General features: G+C 39.2%; 2 protein-coding genes and 1 pseudogene across 2 annotated transcripts; all 3 read left to right on the forward strand.

Moving 5' to 3' along the window:
• The first annotated feature begins 2,532 nt into the window (after window positions 1-2,532).
• LOC117981652 (interferon alpha-7) lies at window positions 2,533-3,452 on the forward strand. Its single transcript, XM_034967232.3, has one exon. The coding sequence runs from the start codon at window positions 2,756-2,758 to the stop codon at window positions 3,323-3,325; it is 570 nt and encodes a 189-aa protein (XP_034823123.2). The 5' UTR covers window positions 2,533-2,755; the 3' UTR covers window positions 3,326-3,452.
• An 8,496-nt stretch (window positions 3,453-11,948) lies between these two features.
• Window positions 11,949-16,037, forward strand: LOC117974417 (interferon omega-1-like; annotated as a pseudogene).
• Window positions 16,038-17,037: 1,000 nt separating this feature from the next.
• LOC117981650 (interferon alpha-17) lies at window positions 17,038-18,343 on the forward strand. The gene has a single exon (XM_034967229.3). It carries the CDS (start codon window positions 17,429-17,431, stop codon window positions 17,996-17,998), a length of 570 nt encoding a protein of 189 aa, XP_034823120.1. The 5' UTR covers window positions 17,038-17,428; the 3' UTR covers window positions 17,999-18,343.
• Window positions 18,344-20,430: the final 2,087 nt, after the last annotated feature.

A 20,430-nucleotide genomic window follows, 5' to 3' on the forward strand; every position in this document is an offset into this window, starting at 1 on the left:
AAAAATTAATGCAAGATGGATTAAACACTTAAATGTAAAACCCAAAACCATAAAAACCCTAGAAGAAAACGTAGGCAATAGCATTCAGGACATCGGCATGAACAAAGATTTTATCATGAAATCGCCAAAAGCAACTGCAACCAAAGCTAAAATTGACAAATGGCATCTAATTAAAGAGCTTCTGCACAGCAAAAGAAACTGTCAATCATCATGGTGAACAGGCAACTTACAGAACGGGAGAAAATTTTTACAGCCTACCCAATTGAGAGAGGTCTAATATCCAGAATGGACAAAGAACTTAAACAAATTCACACACAAAAAAAGCCCCATCGAAAAGTGGGCAAAGGACATGAACAGACACTTCTCAAAAGTAGACATTTATGTGGCCAATAAACACGAAAAAAGCTCAACATCACTGATCATTAGATAAATGAAAATCAAAACTGCAATGAGTTGCCATCTTATGTCACTCAGAATGGCGATTACTAAAAAGTCAGGAAACAACAGATGCTGGTGAAGCTGTGGAAAAATAGGAAAGCTTTTACACTGTTGGTAGGAATGTAAATTACTTCAACCATTGTGGAAGACAGTGTGGCGATTCATCAAGGATTTAGAACCAGAAATACCATTTGACCCAGCAATCCTATTCCTGAGTATATACCCAAAGAAATACAAATCATTCTATTATAAAAATACATGCACGTGTATGTTTATTGCAACACTATTTACAATAGCAAAGACAGGAAATCAACCCAAATGCCTATCAATGATAGAATGGATTAAAAAAATTGTGCTTCAATTTTTTTAATCCTACTGAAGCTGTAGGATTATTTGGGGGACAGAGACTATTATTCCCTACTTTTGGGAATAGTAAATTGTCTGATTCCTACAAACTGTGTGAATTGGAGAGTTTGAATTTCAATATGTGACTCTGTATTTGACACCAGGCTATTTATTTTCTATTATAACAAAGTAGAGGGAGGATTAGAGATGAAGTCATAAATAGTTAATATAGTGCCAGGCAAAGGATGATATTATGCTGCTCTTGCAACTTGAATCCCCAGATCTACATGCACCTTAAAAAACTAGAACCCCAGTGGTTTTAGCAGTAAACTAAATGGGCATTACTGATTTTCACTAAAAGCTGAATGGAAATTTTTGTCATTGTCTATTACAATCCCAAATACGGCCATGATGAAGAAAAACAGCTTCGTTCTTGAACACCTTCCATTAGAAGAAAAAATGAGAAACTAGGAAAAACTCCACCTACTAAATAGCTGATTTGCTAAAACAGACCTCATTCCATTTAAGGACTCAGTATATATAGGGCCGAGGCAAACTAACTTTGCCAGAGTTCAGGACCACTCTGAAAGTTAATTCTTTACATAATAATATTCAATATTTATAAATTTATGAATTTAGAACAAAGATGGTCTTTTATATTTGATAAGAATTGACTTGGATAGGAACTTCTGAAAACCTTTAGGGAATATGAACTTCAACGAAAAATGCCAAAAATGATTTAATTGATAATATTTTCTAAGTCACATATGTTTATTGGAATGATACTTCTTCTAAGGGTACAAAAATTAGTTCTCGTAGTGTAAACAAATCTGACATATTGCAAAAGTTTGTAACTCTCCAAGAACTCTATCCAACAAAATTTCATTGCTTAATATACATCTTTCTCGTTGGGTTTTCTTGTGTATGATATGAGAAGCACTGGTATTGAGTTCATGATGATAAACAAAATATTTGCAAGATCAACGTTACAAACCTATGGCAAATAGATGACTGTGATTGGAGGACTTTTTGACAATTTTTTTGCTGGATCTTGAAGTCTTACCACAATATGTGGCTTTAACCTGCCTACCTTTGTGCTGCCATTGACTATCTTATGGTTATTAGTTATGTTTGATCCTCAGTTCTTCAGGATGTTTTGTACACTTTGTGAATTCAATGCAAATAGCCTATATTATATGATTTATTTCTACAAAAGTTATTCAACACATCAGTACTTATGTCAAGTGCTGAGAAGAAAAAAGTGTTGGCAATATCTGGATGAATACTACAGCTAGTGAAGTTTACAAATTATTTTCTCATATAAAGCAAAATTCAAAGCTTCATATACTATGAGAAAATTTTTTAAAAATTGATTCATATTTCTAGTAGTTTTGAATGATTAGGTATGTAATTATATTCATATTAATGTGTATTATATAGATTTTTATTTTGCATATGTAATTTGAAACAACAAAATTTACATGAACAAATTACATTAAAAGTTATTCCACAAATATACTTATCTAATTAAACTTAGATTTTAATAGCTTTTAAACTTAGATTTTAGTTTAACTTTTCTGTCATTCTTAACTTACTTTGAATAAAAAGAGCAAACTTCATACTTTTTATCTGTGAAGTAGAGGTATATGTAGAATACCTAAATAGATATGCCAAATCTGTGTTATTAAAATTTCATGAACATTTCAATTAGAAAAAAATACCATAAAAGGCTTTGAGTGCAGGGGAAAAACAGGCAATGATGAAAGAAAATGAAAAACGTCTTTAAACACATGGAGAGAGTACATAAAGAAAGCAAAAACAGAGATAGAAAGTAAAACTAGGGCATTTAGAAAATGGAAATTAGTATGTTCACTATTTAAGACCTATGCACAGAGCAAAGTCCTCAGAAAACCTACAGGCCACGGTTCAAGTTACCCACCTCAGGTAGCCTAGTGATATTTGCAAAATCCCAATGGCCCTGTCCTTTTCTTTACTGATGGCCATGCTGGTACTCAGCTACAAATCCATCTGCTCTCTTGGCTGTGATCTGCCTCAGACCCACAGCCTGGGTAATAGGAGGGCCTTGATACTCCTGGCACAAATGGGAAGAATCTCTCCTTTCTCCTGCTTGAAGGACAGACATGAATTCAGATTCCCAGAGGAGGAGTTTGATGGCAACCAGTTCCAGAAGACTCAAGCCATCTCTGTCCTCCACGAGATGATCCAGCAGACCTTCAATCTCTTCAGCACAGAGGACTCATCTGCTGCTTGGGAACAGAGCCTCCTAGAAAAATTTTCCACTGAACTTTACCAGCAACTGAATGACCTGGAAGCATGTGTGATACAGGAGGTTGGGGTGGAAGAGACTCCCCTGATGAATGAGGACTCCATCCTGGCTGTGAGGAAATACTTCCAAAGAATCACTCTTTATCTAACAGAGAAGAAATACAGCCCTTGTGCCTGGGAGGTTGTCAGAGCAGAAATCATGAGATCCTTCTCTTTTTCAACAAACTTGAAAAAAGGATTAAGGAGGAAGGATTGAAAACTGGTTCATCATGGAAATGATTCTCATTGACTAATGCATCATCTCACACTTTCATGAGTTCTTCCATTTCAAAGACTCACTTCTATAACCACCACAAGTTGAATCAAAATTTCCAAGTGTTTTCAGGAGTGTAAAGAAGCATCGTGTTTACCTGTGCAGGCACTAGTCCTTTACAGATGACCATTCTGATGTCACCTTTCATCTATTTATTTAAATATTTATTTATTTCACTATTTTATTATTTAAATTATTTTTTATGTAATATCATATGTACCTTTACATTGTGGTTAATGTAACAAATATGTTCTTCATATTTAGCCAATATATTAATTTCCTTTTTCATTAAATTTTTACTATACAAAATTTCTTGTGTTTGTTTATTTTTTAAGATTAAATGCCAAGCCTGACTGTATAACCTGACTTAAAAATAGATGATTTAAGTAAGTTACCTATCATAATTTTATTCAAGTTATAGAAAAATATATTTTTCTATACCAGGTTATATGTTGCCTTCATGATATAAACGTGAACATAAAAAATACAGTTCTTGTTCTCTTGTATCTTTGATTTTTGTCAGGAAAGAAATCTAAAAACAATAATAATGCTGAATTAATATCAGTGATGCTAACTGCTGTAATGTGAGGAAGTAAAAAAAAATGAATTCCTCTTAGCAGAACATAGATTAAGAAATGTCTGCAAATAAAAGTAGAGATACTCTCTATAAACTGACTTTCAACATGTAATTGAAAATGTACATTGCAAGTCAGATATATGAGTTTGCAGTTTCCAAGGAATATGATATCTGGAAGTTCATAACTAGCAATGGAAACGCCAAAAATGAAGGCTGTCATGTGGGGAGCAAGCAGAGAGGGAAAAAAGACTTAAACTGGATTCTGAGGAACTTCCACTATTAAAGTGGGGGAACAGAAGACACACAAAGAAAACAGAGGTGGAATACCTTATCATTAGAAGGACGAGAGGGAATAATGATAAAAGTGTATTTAGAGGGAATGATGATAAATGGTGTTGGGAAAACTGGATAGCCATAGGCAGAAAATTGAACCTGGACCACTTCCTTACACCTTATACAAAAATTAACTCAAGATGGATTAAAGACTTAAATGTAAAACCCAAAACCATAAAAACACTAGAAGAAAACATAGGACACAGGATGGGCAAAGATTTTATGAAGAAATCGCCAAAAGCAACTGCAACAAAAGTTAAATTGACAAATGGCATTTAATTAGAGAACTTCTGCACAGCAAAAGAAACTATCCATCATCAGAGTGAACAGGCAACCCATAGAATGGGAGAAAATTTTTGCAGTCTACCCAACTCACACAGGTCTAATATCCAGAATGTACAAAGAACTTAAACAAATTTACAAAAACAAAAAGCCCCATCAAAAAGTGGGTGAAGGATATGAACAGAATCTTCTGAAAAGTAGACATTTATGTGACCAATAATCATTAAAAAACTCAACATCACTGATCATTAGAGAAATGCAAATCAAAACCACAATGAAATACCATCTCATGCCACTCAGAATGGCAATTATTAAAGAGTCAAAATCAACAGATGCTGGTGAAGCTGTGGAAAAATAGGAAATCTTTTACACTGTTGGTGGGAATGTAAATTAGTTCAACCATTGTGGAAGACAGTGTGGCGATTCATCAAGGTTCTAGAACCAGAAATACCATTTGACCCAGCAATCCCATTACTGAGTATATACCCAAAGGAATATAAATCGTTCTGTTATAAAATACACGCACGTGTATGTTTATTGCAGCATGTTTACAATAGCAAAGACACGAAACCAACCCAAATGCCCATCAATGATAGACTGGATTTAAAAAAATTGTACTTAAAACCTAGGTGACGGATGAGAGTGACCTTGAACTGGCAAGACCAGGTCAGTGCAAGTGACATTGGTTTCTTAGATACTCCTCAGCTCCGTGTGGGTCTCCCGAGACTCAGTTCTGCCTGCTGACTTGTTCATTCATTTCCATGGCAGGGCTGCAGTTGGGTCGTGCCTGGTTTTTTGGCCTCCCAATGTCTCTTAATTAACTTAATATTACTTGGTAATACTAAAGCAATGATGAATTATGTGCATGGAGTCATTAATCTTCTGTGTAAATATCTCAAACACTGTGTCTTAATTATAGACTCCGTACTTAAAATATTTTAAAGCTTCTATTCATATATTTACTTATAAAGACATGATCCGTGTTTCTATGGTGTCAGCACACTCAGTGGGAAAATGGTGTCCATACATTGGAGACGTTCGCATGAAAGAGTAGTTTCTCTGATGAGATGAATGCTGCCTGTTCTCCACTGACCCACAGACATTCTTAGCCTTAGCAATGAAGGGAGTTGGGGTAAGATAGGGCCTGGGGATCTGGGCTTTCTTTCGCCTTCTGACTGTTCTGTCTGTAGCAAACCATAGAGAGTTTTTCTCGACAGTCCAGGAAGGTGTAAGAGCAGCTTTAGATGGGGCAGCTGTCTCCTTCATGGCAGAGCCAGCCCTAAGCCAGGGCAGGGCCTCCTCCGGGAAGAATTGTGCACCTCCTTCAGGGTCATCAGGGAGTTAGGTACACTGTGAGTATACTAACTTAGTATTTAGCAGTTACTCTGCACTGGGCACCATGCTGTTCCTGGGTGGTGGCTGGTGGCTGGTAGCTGGGGCAGGGCAGTGAGTTTACATAGACTAGACACAGCAGTAATAGCTAATATTCCATGAGAACTTGCCATGGGGTTTGCCGCACGAAGACACTGGCTCTTGTTTACATAGGCTGCCTCATTTGCACTTACCAACAAACCTGGGTAGCTTCTGGTGTCTGTATTCTCATTTTACAATGAAGAAGCTTCAATGAGGAGGGGTAAAGTCACTTGCCCAAGACTGCATAGCTAATAAGTGGCAGAGCCAGAACCTGAGCCCACTGTCCAAGGCGAAGGTGCTTCCTAGCATGGTGGCCACCTCTAGGTAGGAGCTCAGCTGCGCCACCCACTGAGACAGATACACTCCCAATAGCTGTGATTGGGTAGGGTGGCTCCACCTCCCAGATGGGTCCTCAGTTTGCTGAGTGTTGGCTGGATAACTTGAGTAACTTTCTCAGCAGTCCTTTGAGCAGCTGAGGTCATACTTAGATGTGACTTACGTGAGACAACAGAGGAGTCCAGGTGAGAGCTGGCAGGCATGGGACCAGGGTGGAGTCGTAGTTTTCCCCACCAGGTGGGTGGAGCCAGGTCTCTTCAAACCAGAGGGCACAATTGCTGTTTTTATTGTTCACGTTGACTGTAGCAAAAATAACTCAGGGCCTGTGAACCTCATCTGTGAAATGTAAATAACCCCTTCTCTGCCTATTTTTTTTTTTTTTGAGACGGACTCTTGCTCTGTTGTGTAGGCTAGAGTTCAAGACCAGCCTGACCAACATGGTGAAACCCTGTCTCTACTAAAAGTACAAAAATTCTCTACCTATCTTACTCTGTAGCTTGGGAAATCACCGAGATAAGAGGTTGGAAAGTGATAACTGTCCAGGTATACAAGTAGTATGTTTATAGGAATGTGACTGAGCAACAGGGAAATGAGATTTCTCTCTCTCTGTCTCTTCTTTTTTTTTTTTTTTTTTTTTTTTTGGAGATGGAGTCTCGCTGTGTCAACCAGGCTACAGTGCAGTGGCGCAATCTCGGCTCACTGCAACTTCCGCCTCCTGGGTTCCAGTGATTCTCCTGTGTCAGCCTCCTGAGTAGATGGGACTACAGGTGCATGCCACCATGCCCGGCTAATTTTTTGTATTTTTAGTAGAGATGGGGTTTCACCATGTTAGCTAGGATGGCCTCCATCTCCTGACCTCATGATCCACCCACCTCGGCCTCCCAAAGTGGTGGGATTACAGGTGTGAGCCACCGCGCCCGGCCGACATTTCATTTTTAACTCGGACGTCAATCAACGTAGCCATATACAAATTTGAAAAGCTTTTCTTTATCTCTGTTAATGGAGAAAAGGAATGACTGCTTTCTTGTCAGAATGAAAGTGTTCAGTTTTAAACTTAACCAGTTCCTGCCATTTTGAAATGTTCACTCATTTCTTACTTTTTTTTCTTTCTTTCTTTTTTTTTTTTTTTTGACACAGAGTCTCGCTCTGTCACCCAGGCTGGAGTGCAGCGGTGCTATCTCGGCTCACTGCAACCTCTGCCTCCCGGATTCAAACAATTCTCATGCTTCAGCCTCCCGAGTAGCTGGGATTACAGACTCGTGCCACCATACTCAGCTAATTTTTGTATTTTTAGTAGAGACGGGTTTCACCATGTTTGGCCAGGCTGAGAGGCTAGAGAGAGGGCTCCGTCACCATTTCCCAAGCTCAGAATCCACATAGGCCTTTCCACAGGCAATTCCACTCCCAGGGAACCTGGTGCTCCAAGAGGAGTTACTAGGGAATTATATTTAGTTAGGTGGCAAGGGCTGGTTAATTATCTCTATTCTTCTTTTGAAAGTAAATTTTATTTTTTTTAATTGCTTTCCTTGCTCCAAAAAAAAACCTTAGAGCAGCAAGAATATAAAAATTCAAAGTAGGTGAGATAGGGAACGTTACATGGCTGTTTAAAAGGAGAAGGCAGATCCACATGTGAGGGCAAGAAAGAGTGCCTACGATCTTATTATTCCAGATTATTACAGTGTGTAATAAGAATACTGCAGTGGTATGAACATTACGGGCCCCTGGAATCTGAAAAGATGGTGACTTCATAAGCCAGTCTGCAGGGCAAGCACCCAGAAGCAAAGAGGCTTGCCTCAGAGAAAAAGATCCTTGGGACTTTGCAACTCTACTTTTAGGTAGCTCTGATTTGTGCGAGCTTTTCCCATTGAGCATCTTTTACTTTAAAATTAGCTGAAACTTTAAATATTTAGGACAGAATAAAGTAAAATGAAAAAAAAGAGCGAGGAAAATAAAATAAAAATAAGACCATTATAAAGATGTACCCTATGAAGACATGTCTTTATTAATAAGTCTGAGATTTTTGATAGTTAATGTAAAAGAAGGAAATCAAATCAGTGACACAAGTCACCTTAACCGTTGAATGAAACTGTTTCTTGGCACAGAACAAAATATTTCTCCAGAGGATTTGCACAGAGAAAAGAATCAGTGGACAATAGGTATTAAGCATCAATTATAGGAAGTAGAATAACATGGAATTCCTGTCTTCATGAAATGTATACTGTAATGGAGGAGAAAGGATGGTTAAAATAAAATACATATGAAATTAATTCAAAAAAAAAACCCTAGGTGACGAGTTGATAGGTGAGGCAAACCACCATGGCACACGTATACCTATGAAACAAATATGCACGTTCTGCACATGTATCCCGGCACTTACAGCAAAATTTAAAAAGAAAGAAAGTTGGTCAAAATCAGCCGAAAATACAACATGAACCAAGGAAATTCAGAGAGCAGGAGATGGTTGTGTATAAATGAGGAAAAAACGAGATTAATAATTATTAAGGAAATCCTCACAAAATTTACACATCTGGTATAAATAATAATAACTTATTTTACATTGAAATTCCATACTGCTTGTATATATTGTTTTTAGGCAGCGTAAAACAACAGAATTCTGTCATGAATTGTAGAGAGGCTGAAAAATTGTCTCACCTCATTTCAAAGTCCTACTTAGTCAGGAATGGTGGCTTGTATAAATACCTTACAGAGGAGCAGCATCTAGATTGAAGGGCAGAATACACGTGTTGATGGTTAACTGATTCTGGCACCTGGAACATTTGTTTCCTGGCTCTCAGAATTCCAGAGTACACTCCCATATGAAGTTACTCTCCTAAACTTAAGTAAAATATACATCTTTGCTGGTTCTGAGAGCTGACACACTTTTCCCTTTCCTCCATGCTTTTCTGTATCCCATTTTTTCACTCCCATATCACACTAGTTTCCTTCCTCTTCCTCTAGAAATGCGCACTGTGCTCTCTTCTTCACTCATCATTAGCCTGCACTGCCTCTTCATACAGCTGTTTTCAGTTCTCTTGTGGGTTTTACCCATCACTTTCCCCTTAAGAGCACAAAATCACAAATTAAAGCAGAAGTTCAGTGAAAGTTCTAGGTTTTTCAGAAGCTCTTTTATAAAATACTCTTTTTCCTTTCTTATGATGAATATTTCTGTAAAAGACGGAATGTCGCTGTTACAATGACATAACAGTAGCTTAGCAAAAAAGGAAATAAAAGGCAGGTTCCGTTTTACTTTGAGACTATTACAACATTTACAGGGAAAGAGAGCCCCCAACTGGTCAAAGTGCACCAAGACAGCAGCCAAGTCTGTGGAGAGCAGGTTATTAATGCAGAAGCAGGCCTCCTGGCAGGAGTTTTATCTTCATAGCTAAAAAGAGGCTCTTCCCAAGAAAGAACTGACCCCAGTACTGGAATTAGCCCATTTCCTTAACTTCTGTATCATGGAGAGAGAAAATACTCCCAGCTTCAGGCATGACATGTCCTCTTGGGGCAATGGACAGCTATGGGGAAAGACAAAGGGTCAGGATGTGTCCCTTTCCTCCAGCCTTCCCAGCCTCCCCGGGGCCTCCTAACTTATCCCTTCCTCTATGGATTGTGCTAGACTAGGAATTAGAACAGCCAGACAATCTGGGTGTAGAACTTCAAGGGAATTTGACTTTTGGTCTCTCTATCAAGGTTGTGGTAGTTTTCATAGATGATATCCTGAAGTATATTTTCCAAGTTGTTTGCTTTCTCCCTGTCTTTTTAAAGGATGCAAGTGACTCTTAGATTTGGCCTCTTTATACAATCCCCTATTTCTTGGAGCTTTTGTTCATTGCTCTTCATTCTTTTTTTCTTTATTTTTGTCTGATTGTCTTATTTCAGAGAGCCAGTCTTCAAGTCCTGAGATTCTGTCCTCAGCTTGGTCTATTCTGCTGTTAATACTTGTGATTGCATTGTGAAATTCTTCTAGTAGTGTACCTATAATAGGTCCGTTAGGTTCTTTTTCATACTGGCTATTTTGTCCGTCAACTCCTCTATCCTTTGATTGTGATTCTTAGTTTCCTTGGTTTAGGTTTTATGATTTTCCTGAATCTCAATGAAATTCCTTTCTATCCTATTCTGAATTATGTTTCTGTCATTTTAGCTAACTCATTATGGTTAAGAACCCCTGTTGGAGAACTAGTGAGATTATTTGGAGGACATAAGATACTTTGTCCATTTGAGATACTATAGTACTTCCATTGGTTCTTTCTCGTCTCTACATATGGGAATGTAGCTTGAGTTCAATCAATAAATAGACTTCAGTTCTGGATGTGTTCACAGGGCTGCAGCTTTGTGCAGGGTCTTTATTTGAAGCTGACTTGTCTTTGGTTTAATGAGGGTATGTTAGTGACATTTTTTAGTGTTGAAGCTTTGGGCATGACCTAGTAGGTGACTCTTAGTTGGAGTGGTCAGTTGTCAGGCTCTTGCTCAGTCATGTGGCTCCCCCGTATTTCCTCACGTTTGTAGCCGTGCTCCTTCTCAATGCTATGAAAGTGTGGGCTCCTCTCCCACTTGAGTGCTGACTGTAGCTTGTATCTTGGCACTCCCAGGCTGTACATAACAGCTCTGAGGTGATGTCAGGGTTAATGTTTACTCCCCGACTTGGAGGCATTGAAGGAAGGGACCTTAGTAGTAGTTGTAACTGAGGGTATTTTGCTTGTCTCCTGGGGGCTCCACCCCAGAGATGCAGGTGAGCAATCACTCAGTGCATTCAGCGTGGGATGGGGGTGTCTGTGCTGTGGGCCCAAGCGAGGGGTTCCCTGCCTGGTGATGTGAGGGGTGGGTGGTTGACCAATGGGAGACAGACTGGCCTCCTCTCTTGGGTTGACAGCAGCTTGTTGGAGGTATGCATAAGGCACTTGGGGTCTTGCTCCTTCATTAGTTCCAAGGTAGCTCGGGTAGTACCACTGCAGAGGCAATGTTAAGACAGGCTTTCTGTTACCCCTGGGGTCTCCACCTCCTAGAAATGTGAAGCCATGTTAATGGGAGTGTTTAGCTAGAGGAGTGGGGTGGCTGCACTGCTGGTGTAAGTATGGGACTTCACTTCTTGGGAAACAGGAGGTGGAAATCTTACCAGGAGGAGACTGTTCTCCTCACCATGTGGTAACTGCAGTGTGCTGGAAGTTCAGGTGACTGTGACATGATGTAAGCTTTTCAACAAAGAGCTTCAGACTCTTTGTCTCTTCCCCAGACCCAAGGCAGCAGGGATAAAACTGCTGCTGTGGCAGTGGCAGAGGTAGGATGGTTGTGGGAGCCTCTCCCCAGGGAAACTCTAGTCAACTACCAGTGGGTATGCTCAGCCATGGGTAGGGTGACTGTTTTGCAGTCATGGGCAGGGGGCCCTGCCTCCTGAAGAATAGGGATGCAGATTCTCAGGGAAGAGGGGCTGGACTCCTCTTCATGTAGTGGCGATGATGTGCTGGAGGTGCCAATGTAGTGAATAGGCCTTTGTTCCTTCCCCAGCCAGAGGGCTGCTGGGGCTGTCCCACTGCAACGGTCATGGTGGATGGGTTATGGGTTGACTGTGGGATTTCTTTCTTGGAGAAATGCTGGACTGCCTGATTGAGGAGACAAGGCAAGGGAAGAATGCCTGTGCTGGAGTCTCTGGTCAGGTGGCTCTGCCCACAGAGGAGAGGTGACAACCAGGAACTGCGTGGAGAACAGTTTGGCCACTCTTCTGTGAGGCAGTTGCGCTGTTTTGGGGATCTGGAGCAGCCGCTGTTCCCTACAGACTCCCCAGAGCCTGGAGACAGCAAGGGCAAGAGCTGTGAGAAAGCAAAGATGGCAACCCACCCTTCTCACTGGGAGCTCTGTTCCAGGGAGTTGCAGAGCTGCTATTGGCTCAATAGCCCCAGCTGGTAGCTGCAGACCCAGGCCTGGCAGACCCACCCAGTGAGCAGATAGGGGATTAGGGACCCACATAACACACAGTCTGGCCACTTTTCCATAGGGCTGCTGCAATATGCTGGGGGTCCAATCCAGACCATAGTCACCTCACATTTTTCAGTACCTGAAGATATCAACAGTGGAGGCTATGAAACAGTGAAGATGGGGGCCTGCCCCTCCCTCTGGGAGCTCTGTTCCAGAGAGGTACAACCTGTTGCCTCCGGCAACATACATGCAGGAGGTGGCTGGAGACCCCGGTGGGGATATCCCTCCCACTGAGGAGAAGCAGCATCATGGAATCAGGTGAAGAAACAGTCTGGCCACTTTTTGGTAGAGCAGCTGTGCTGTGCTGGGGGTCTGCTACCACCCCCAGCACAAAAGAGTGGCATTTGCAAGAATGGCTAAGGCTGCTAAACAGCATCAATGGCAACCTACCCTTCCCTTTGGGAGCGCCATCCCAGGGATATTCGAAACTGCTGTCTGCCAGAAAACAGTGGTGGAGGTGACTGCAGACCCCAGTGGGGAGATTTCACCCTGTGAAAAGAAACAGGATTTGGGATCGACATGAATAAGCAATCTGACTGCTTCTCCGTAGAGCTGCTGGGCTGTGCTGGGTGGCTGCTCCAGTCCCTAGCTGCCTTGGACTCCCTAGAACCCAAAGGCTCCAATAGCTAAGATTGTGAAAGAGCAAAGATGGCAGCCCACCCCCTGCCGCTGGGAGCTCCATGTCAGGGAGGTATGAGGCTGCTACCAGTGTCTGCCTGGATTCCCAAGCCAGTGGGTCTTACCCTGAGACAGGCCATGGAAGGTGGGCCTGTCACTTGTCACTGCCCAGCGCCCTGGATGAAACCCCTTTCCTAGGGGTATGTATAGGGGTCTAGCCTCCTGCTTGGCTGGAGTTATAGCTTCTTTTGTGGGGAGGCCTGGGTATCTAAGGCTCCAGGGTACCCATGCATGCGAGAGCGGCTGCTCTGCTGAAACCCTACGTAGCCCTGCATGTCAGACTAAATGCCCTGGTAGAGTGGGTTCACTAGGAGATCTCCTGACCTGAGGGTTGCAAAGATCTGTGGGAGAAACGTGGGTCCCCAGGGCTGCTCACTTACTCACCACTTCCCTGGGCAGGAGAGGCTCCCCTGGCTCTGTGTCACTCCTGGAGGGGCAGTCGTCCTGCCTTACTTTGCTCTATTCTCCATGGGTCAAGTTGTTTTCTTGAGTCCCAGTGTGTGTACCTGGTTGTTTCAGTTGAAGGTGCTGTATTTACTTGCCCCTTCCATTTCTCTCCATGAGAGTGGCACACACTAGCAGGTTCTAGTCGGCCATCTTGGCCAACCCTGAAAACTATTTGTTTCCAACTATAAGCCACGCATAAAAAGAATGCCTTGAGAGATCCTGGAGTCCAACTTTCATCCAGACTCCAGCTCAGCTAGGCCAGCAGCACCCTCATTTCCCAGTGGTCCTACTGCTTCTTCTACTGGTGGCCCTGCTGCTTTGCCACTGTGGCCCTGTTGGATCTCTGGGCTTTGACCTGCCTCAGAACCATGGCCTACTTAGCAGGAACACCTTGGCACTTCTGGGCCAAATGTGCAGAATCTCCACTTTCTTGTGTCTCAAGGACAGAAGAGACTTCAGGTTCCCCCTGGAGACGTGGATGGCAGCCATTTGCAGAAGGCCCAGGCCGTGTCTGTCCTCCATGAGATGCTTCAGCAGATCTTCAGCCTCTTCCCCACAGAGCGCTCCTCTGCTGCCTGGAACATGACCCTCCTGGACCAGCTCCACACTGGATTTCATCAGCAGCTAGAATGCCTGGAGTCTTGCTTAGGGCAGTCTTCCTCTCCTGAGGAAGAATCTGTGGGGGTGATTGGAGCCCTACACTGGCCTTGAGGAGGTACTTCCAGGGAATCCCTGGGAATCCAGAGAATCTACCTGAAAGAGAAGAAATACAGTGACTGTGCTTGGGAGGTTGTCAGAATGGAATCATGAAATCCTTCTCTTCATCAACAAACTTGCAAGGACTGAGAAGTAAGGATGAAGACCTGGGGTCTGCTTTAGTCTTTCTTATTTTCTTCCTCTTCCTTACTATGTGTTTATTTCTTCTTTTTCTAGTTCCTTAACTTGTAAAGTTAGTTCATTCGTTTGAGGTCTTTCTTCTTTTTTAATATAAGCTTTTACAGCTTTCATTTTCCCCTCTAGCTCTGTTTTCATTGCATCACATATGTTTTGGTATGTTGTGTTTTCATTTTCATCGGTCTCAAGATATTTTCTAAGTTCCCCTCTGGTCATTTTTTTTTTTTTTTTGTACTACACTTTAAGTTCCAGGGTAAATGTGCTCAACGTGCAAGTTTGGTACATAGGTATACATGTGCCATGTTGGTTTGCTGTACCCATTAACTTGTCATTTGCATTAAGTATTTCTCCTCTTACATGTTTATCACATTTAGACATACATTTGTTTTCTTTTTGTGCCCATAAATTAAGATGAAAAATCAGACCACTTTTACTTTCTAGGAAAAGTGAAGTGAGAAATATAAATATATTTGCTGTTGTGAATACCACATAGAACCATTGTATAGTCCATTTAAAAATTATATTTGTATTCTTTCATTCACACTAACCTGAATGTGAAAATGAAAGAAATCAAAGTATAGAAAAACCAATTTTCACAGTAAAATACAACATGAAAAATGAATATGCAAAAATTCCCAATACACTCTCAAGTGAACAAAGAAAAAAATACTCTCTCCCCCAGTGTTTCAAAGACTAAGAATAATAACTTGGGCAAAATTGCCCTGTATTCTCAGGGTCTAATAAAAGGATGAGCCCAAAATTCAATAAAAATGTGTTGACTGTATCAACAACTAAATCAATGTACAAAATATACATTTCTGAAATGAAAGCTCCTATTTATGGAAACCCCTGTGCACATTTCACAATGTAGAATATTTTAATTGTTCAATGATATAAAGAATTTAAATGAATTATTTAAAATAATGAATAATAAAATGTGTTTGGTTATTTTCTAAAATTCATCCATTTCATAATTTCTTCCTTATATAAACCGGCTCATTTTCTACCCGTGTCATTAAAAGATTATCACATGATTTAAAGCTGAAATTTATAAATGATGGAAAAATGATGTCACAAGTCTTCACAGTTCACATACACATTCTCGGGATTTGATCCAGGGAAGGAAAGCTGTAGGATTATTTGGGGAAGAGAGGCTATTATTCCATACTTTTGGGAATAGCAAATTGTCTGACTCCTATAAACTGTGTGAATTGGAGAGTTTGAATTTAGATATGTGACTCTGCATTTGACACCAGGCTAGTTATTTTCTATTATAACAAAGTAGAGGACAGATTAGAGATGAAGTCATAAATAGTTAATATAGTGCTAGGCAAAGGATGATATTATGCTGCTCTTGCAACTTGAATCCCCAGATCTACATGCACTTAAAAAAAACTAGAATCCCACTGGTTTTAGCAGTAAACTAAATGGGCATTACTGACTCTCAGTAAACACTGAATGGAAATTTTTGTGATTGTCTATTACAATCCCAGCAAATATGGCTATGAGGAAGTAAAATAGCTTCATTCTTGAACACTTTCCAGTAGAAGAAAAAATGAGAAACTAGTAAAAACTCCACTTACTAAATAGCTGATTTGCTAAAACAGACCTCATTCCATTTAAGGACTCAGTATCTATAGGGCCTACTTATGCAAAAAAAAAACTTCTTATGCAAAACAAACAAACAAACAAACAAAAAGGTAGAGCCAGAGTTCAGGATCACTCTGAAAGTTAATTCTTTACATGATAATATTCAATATTTATAAATTTATGAATTTAGAACAAAGATGGTCTTTTTTATTTGATAAGAATTGACTTGGATAGGAACTTCTGAAAACCTTTAGGGAATATGAACTTCAATGAAAAATGCCAAAAATGATTTAATTCATAATATTTTCTAAGTCACATACGTTTATTGGAATGACACTTCTTCTAAGGGTACAAAAATTAGTTCTCGTAGTGTAAACAAATCTGACATATTACAATAGTTTGTGACTCTCCAACAATTCTATCCAACAAAATTTCATTGCTTAATATATATCTTTCTCATTGGGTTTTTTTGTGTATGATATGAGAAGCACCGGTATTGAGTTCATGAAGATACACAAAATATTTGTAAGACCAGTGTTACAAACCTATGGCAAGTAGATGACTGTGATTGGAGGACTTTTTGTCCATTTTTTGCTTGATCTTAAGGTCTTATCACAATATGTGGCTTTAACCTGCATATCTTTGGGCTGCCATTGACTATCTTATGGTTATTACTTATGTTTGATCCTCACTTCTTCAGGATGTTTTGTAGACTTTGAGAATTCAATGCAAATAGCTTGTATTATATGATTTATTTCTAGTAAAGTTATTCAACACATCAATATTTATGTCAAGTGCTGAAAAGAAAAAAGTGTTGGCAACATCTGGATGAATACTGCAGCTGGTAAAGTTTACAAATTATTTTGTCATATAAAGCAAAATTCAAAGCTTCATACACTAAGAGAAAAATTTTAAAAAATTATTCATTCATATTTTTAGGAGTTTTGAATGATTAGATATGTAATTATATTCATATTATTAATGTGTATCTATATAGATTTTTATTTTGCATATGTACTTTGATACAAAATTTACATGAACAAATTACACTAAAAGTTATTCCACAAATATACTTATCAAATTAAGTTAAATGTCAATAGCTTTTAAACTTAAATTTTAGTTTAACTTTTCTGTCATTCTTAACTTTACTTTGAATAAAAAGAGCAAACTTTGTAGTTTTTATCTGTGAAGTAGAGGTATACGTAATATACATAAATAGATATGCCAAATCTGTGTTATTAAAATTTCATGAAGATTTCAATTAGAAAAAAATACCATAAAAGCCTTTGAGTGCAGGTGAAAAATAGGCAATGATGAAAAAAAATGAAAAACTTTTTAAACACATGTAGAGAGTGCATAAAGAAAGCAAAAACAGAGATAGAAAGTAAAACTAGGGCATTTAGAAAATGGAAATTAGTATGTTCACTATTTAAGACCTATGCACAGAGCAAAGTCTTCAGAAAACCTACAGGCCGAAGTTCAAGGTTATCTATCTCAAGTAGCCTAGCAATATTTGCAACATCCCAATGGCCCTGTCCTTTTCTTTACTGATGGCCGTGCTGGTGCTCAGCTACAAATCCATCTGTTCTCTGGGCTGTGATCTGCCTCAGACCCACAACCTGGGTAATAGGAGGGCCTTGATACTCCTGGCACAAATGGGAAGAATCTCTCCTTTCTCCTGCCTGAAGGACAGACATGATTTCGGATTCCCCCAGGAGGAGTTTGATGGCAACCAGTTCCAGAAGACTCAAGCCATCTCTGTCCTCCATGAGATGATCCAGCAGACCTTCAATCTCTTCAGCACAGAGGACTCATCTGCTGCTTGGGAACAGAGCCTCCTAGAAAAATTTTCCACTGAACTTTACCAGCAACTGAATGACCTGGAAGCATGTGTGATACAGGAGGTTGGGGTGGAAGAGACTCCCCTGATGAATGAGGACTCCATCCTGGCTGTGAGGAAATACTTCCAAAGAATCACTCTTTATCTAACAGAGAGGAAATACAGCCCTTGTGCCTGGGAGGTTGTCAGAGCAGAAATCATGAGATCCCTCTCGTTTTCAACAAACTTGCAAAAAAGATTAAGGAGGAAGGATTGAAACCTGGTTCAACATGGAAATGATCCTGATTGACTAATACATTATCTCACACTTTCATGAGTTCTTCCATTTCAAAGACTCACTTCTATAACCACCACGAGTTGAATCAAAATTTTCAAATGTTTTCAGCAGCGTGAAGAAGCGTGGTGTATACCTGTGCAGGCACTAGTCCTTTACAGATGACCATTCTGATGTCTCTGTTCATCTATTTATTTAAATATTTATTTATTTTTAAAATTTAAATTATTTTTTATGTGATATCATGAGTACCTTTACATTGTGGTTAATGTAACAATATATGTTCTTCATATTTAGCCAATATATTAATTTCCTTTTTCATTAAACTTTTACCATACAAAATTTCTTGTGTTTGTTTATTCCTTAAGATAAAATGCCAAGGCTGACTTTACAACCAGACTTAAAAATAGATGATTTAATTAAGTTACCTATCATAATTTTATTCAAGTTATAAAAAAACATATTTTTCTGTACCTGGTTATATGTTGCCTTCAGGATATAAATGTGAACATAAAATATACAGTCCCTGTTCTCTTGTATCTTTGATTTTTGTCAGGAAAGAAATCTAAAAACAATAATAATGCTGAATTAATATCAGTGATGCTAACTGCTGTAATGTGAGGAAGTAAAAAAACAATGAATTCCTCTTAGCAGAATGTAGATTGAGACATATCTGGAAATAAAAGCAGAGATATTCTCTGTAAACTGACTTCAACATGTAATTGAAAATGTACATTGCAAGTCAGATATGTGAATTTGCAGTTTCCAAGGAATACGATATCTGGAAGTTCATAACTGGCAACGGAAAGGCCTAAAATGAAGGCTGTCATGTGGGGAGGAAGCGGAGAGGGAAAAAAAGACTTAAACTGGATTCTGAGGACCTTCCACCATTAAAGTGTGGGAACAGAAGAGACACAAAGAAAACAGAGGTGGAATACCTTAACTTTAGAAGGATGAGAGGGAATGGTGATAAAAGTTGATTTACAAAATAAATGTGCTTAGAAAAAGAATCAATAGACTTATGGAAAATGTGAATTAAAACTGAGCACTATAGCAAGAAAATAGAGGGCAATGCAGAGCTTACTGAGAGCTGGATTGATAGAATTAATCAGCAGAAGCCATATTGCGGTAAGTAGAAGAGTGAATCAAAAAAGAAAAATCAAGATAACACATATAGAAAATTGTGAGATATCTGCCTTTGCAATGGAGGGAAGTAATAAGTTGGTACACCCAACAATGTGGATTATCTTTTATCTGCATAGTGTTTCCTTTTTGAAAATACATGTCAATGAATAAATTTCATAAATGTGATGCACTGGTAAATCATATTAATACATTTAATATTTTATATATTTAACTCATAAAATATAAAATTATTTACAATAGTAATTGATCATTATTTTGATTAATACTCCGTTAAATGTCAGTAAAAACTGACACATTTCTTTCATAAAATAAAATCAGAAACTGGAAAAGAGAATCTCTTTCTCAATACTTTAGGAATGGGGAAGGGATTCCTTATTTAATAAATGGTGCTGGGAAAACTGGAAAACCATATGCAGAAAACTGACACTGGACCCCTTCCTTACACCTTATACAAAAATTAACTCAAGACTGATTAAACACTTAAATGTAAATCCCAAAACCATAAAAACCCTAGAGGAAAATGTAGGCAATAGCATTCAGGACATTGGCATGGGCAAAGATTTTATGATGAAATTGCCAAAAGCAACTGCAACCAAAGCTAAAATTGACAAAGGGCATCTAATTAAAGAGCTTCTGCACAGCAAAAGAAACTATCAATCATCAGGGCGAACAGGCAACTTACAGAATGGGAGAAAATTTTTGCAGTCTACCCAATTGACAGAGGTCTAATATCCAGAATTTACAAAGAACTTAAACAAATTTACAAAAAAAAAAGAAAAGCCCCATCGAAAAGTGGGCAAAGGACATGAACAGACACTTCTCAAAAGCAGACATTTATGCGGCCAATAAACATGAAAAAAGCTCAACATCACCGATCATTAGAGAAATGCAAATCAAAACCGCAATGAGATACCATCTCATGCCACTCAGAATGGTGATTACTAAAAAGTCAGGAAACAACAGATGCTGGTGAAGCTGTGGAAAAACAGGAAAGCTTTTACGCTGTTGGTGGGAATGTAAATTAGTTCAACCATTGTGGAAGACAGTGTGGCGATTCATCAAGGATCTAGAACCAGAAATACCATTTGACCCAGCAATCCCATTCCTGAGTATATACCCAAAGGAATATAAATCATTCTATTATAAAAATACATGCAGGTGTATGTTTATTGCAACACTATTTACAATAGCAAAGACAGGAAACCAACCCAAATGCCCATCAGTGACAGACTGGATTAAAAAAAAATTTGTGCTTAAAACCTAGGTGA

This window comes from Pan paniscus, chromosome 11, assembly GCF_029289425.2.
Source record: "Pan paniscus chromosome 11, NHGRI_mPanPan1-v2.0_pri, whole genome shotgun sequence".
NCBI classification, from domain to species: domain Eukaryota; kingdom Metazoa; phylum Chordata; class Mammalia; order Primates; family Hominidae; genus Pan; species Pan paniscus.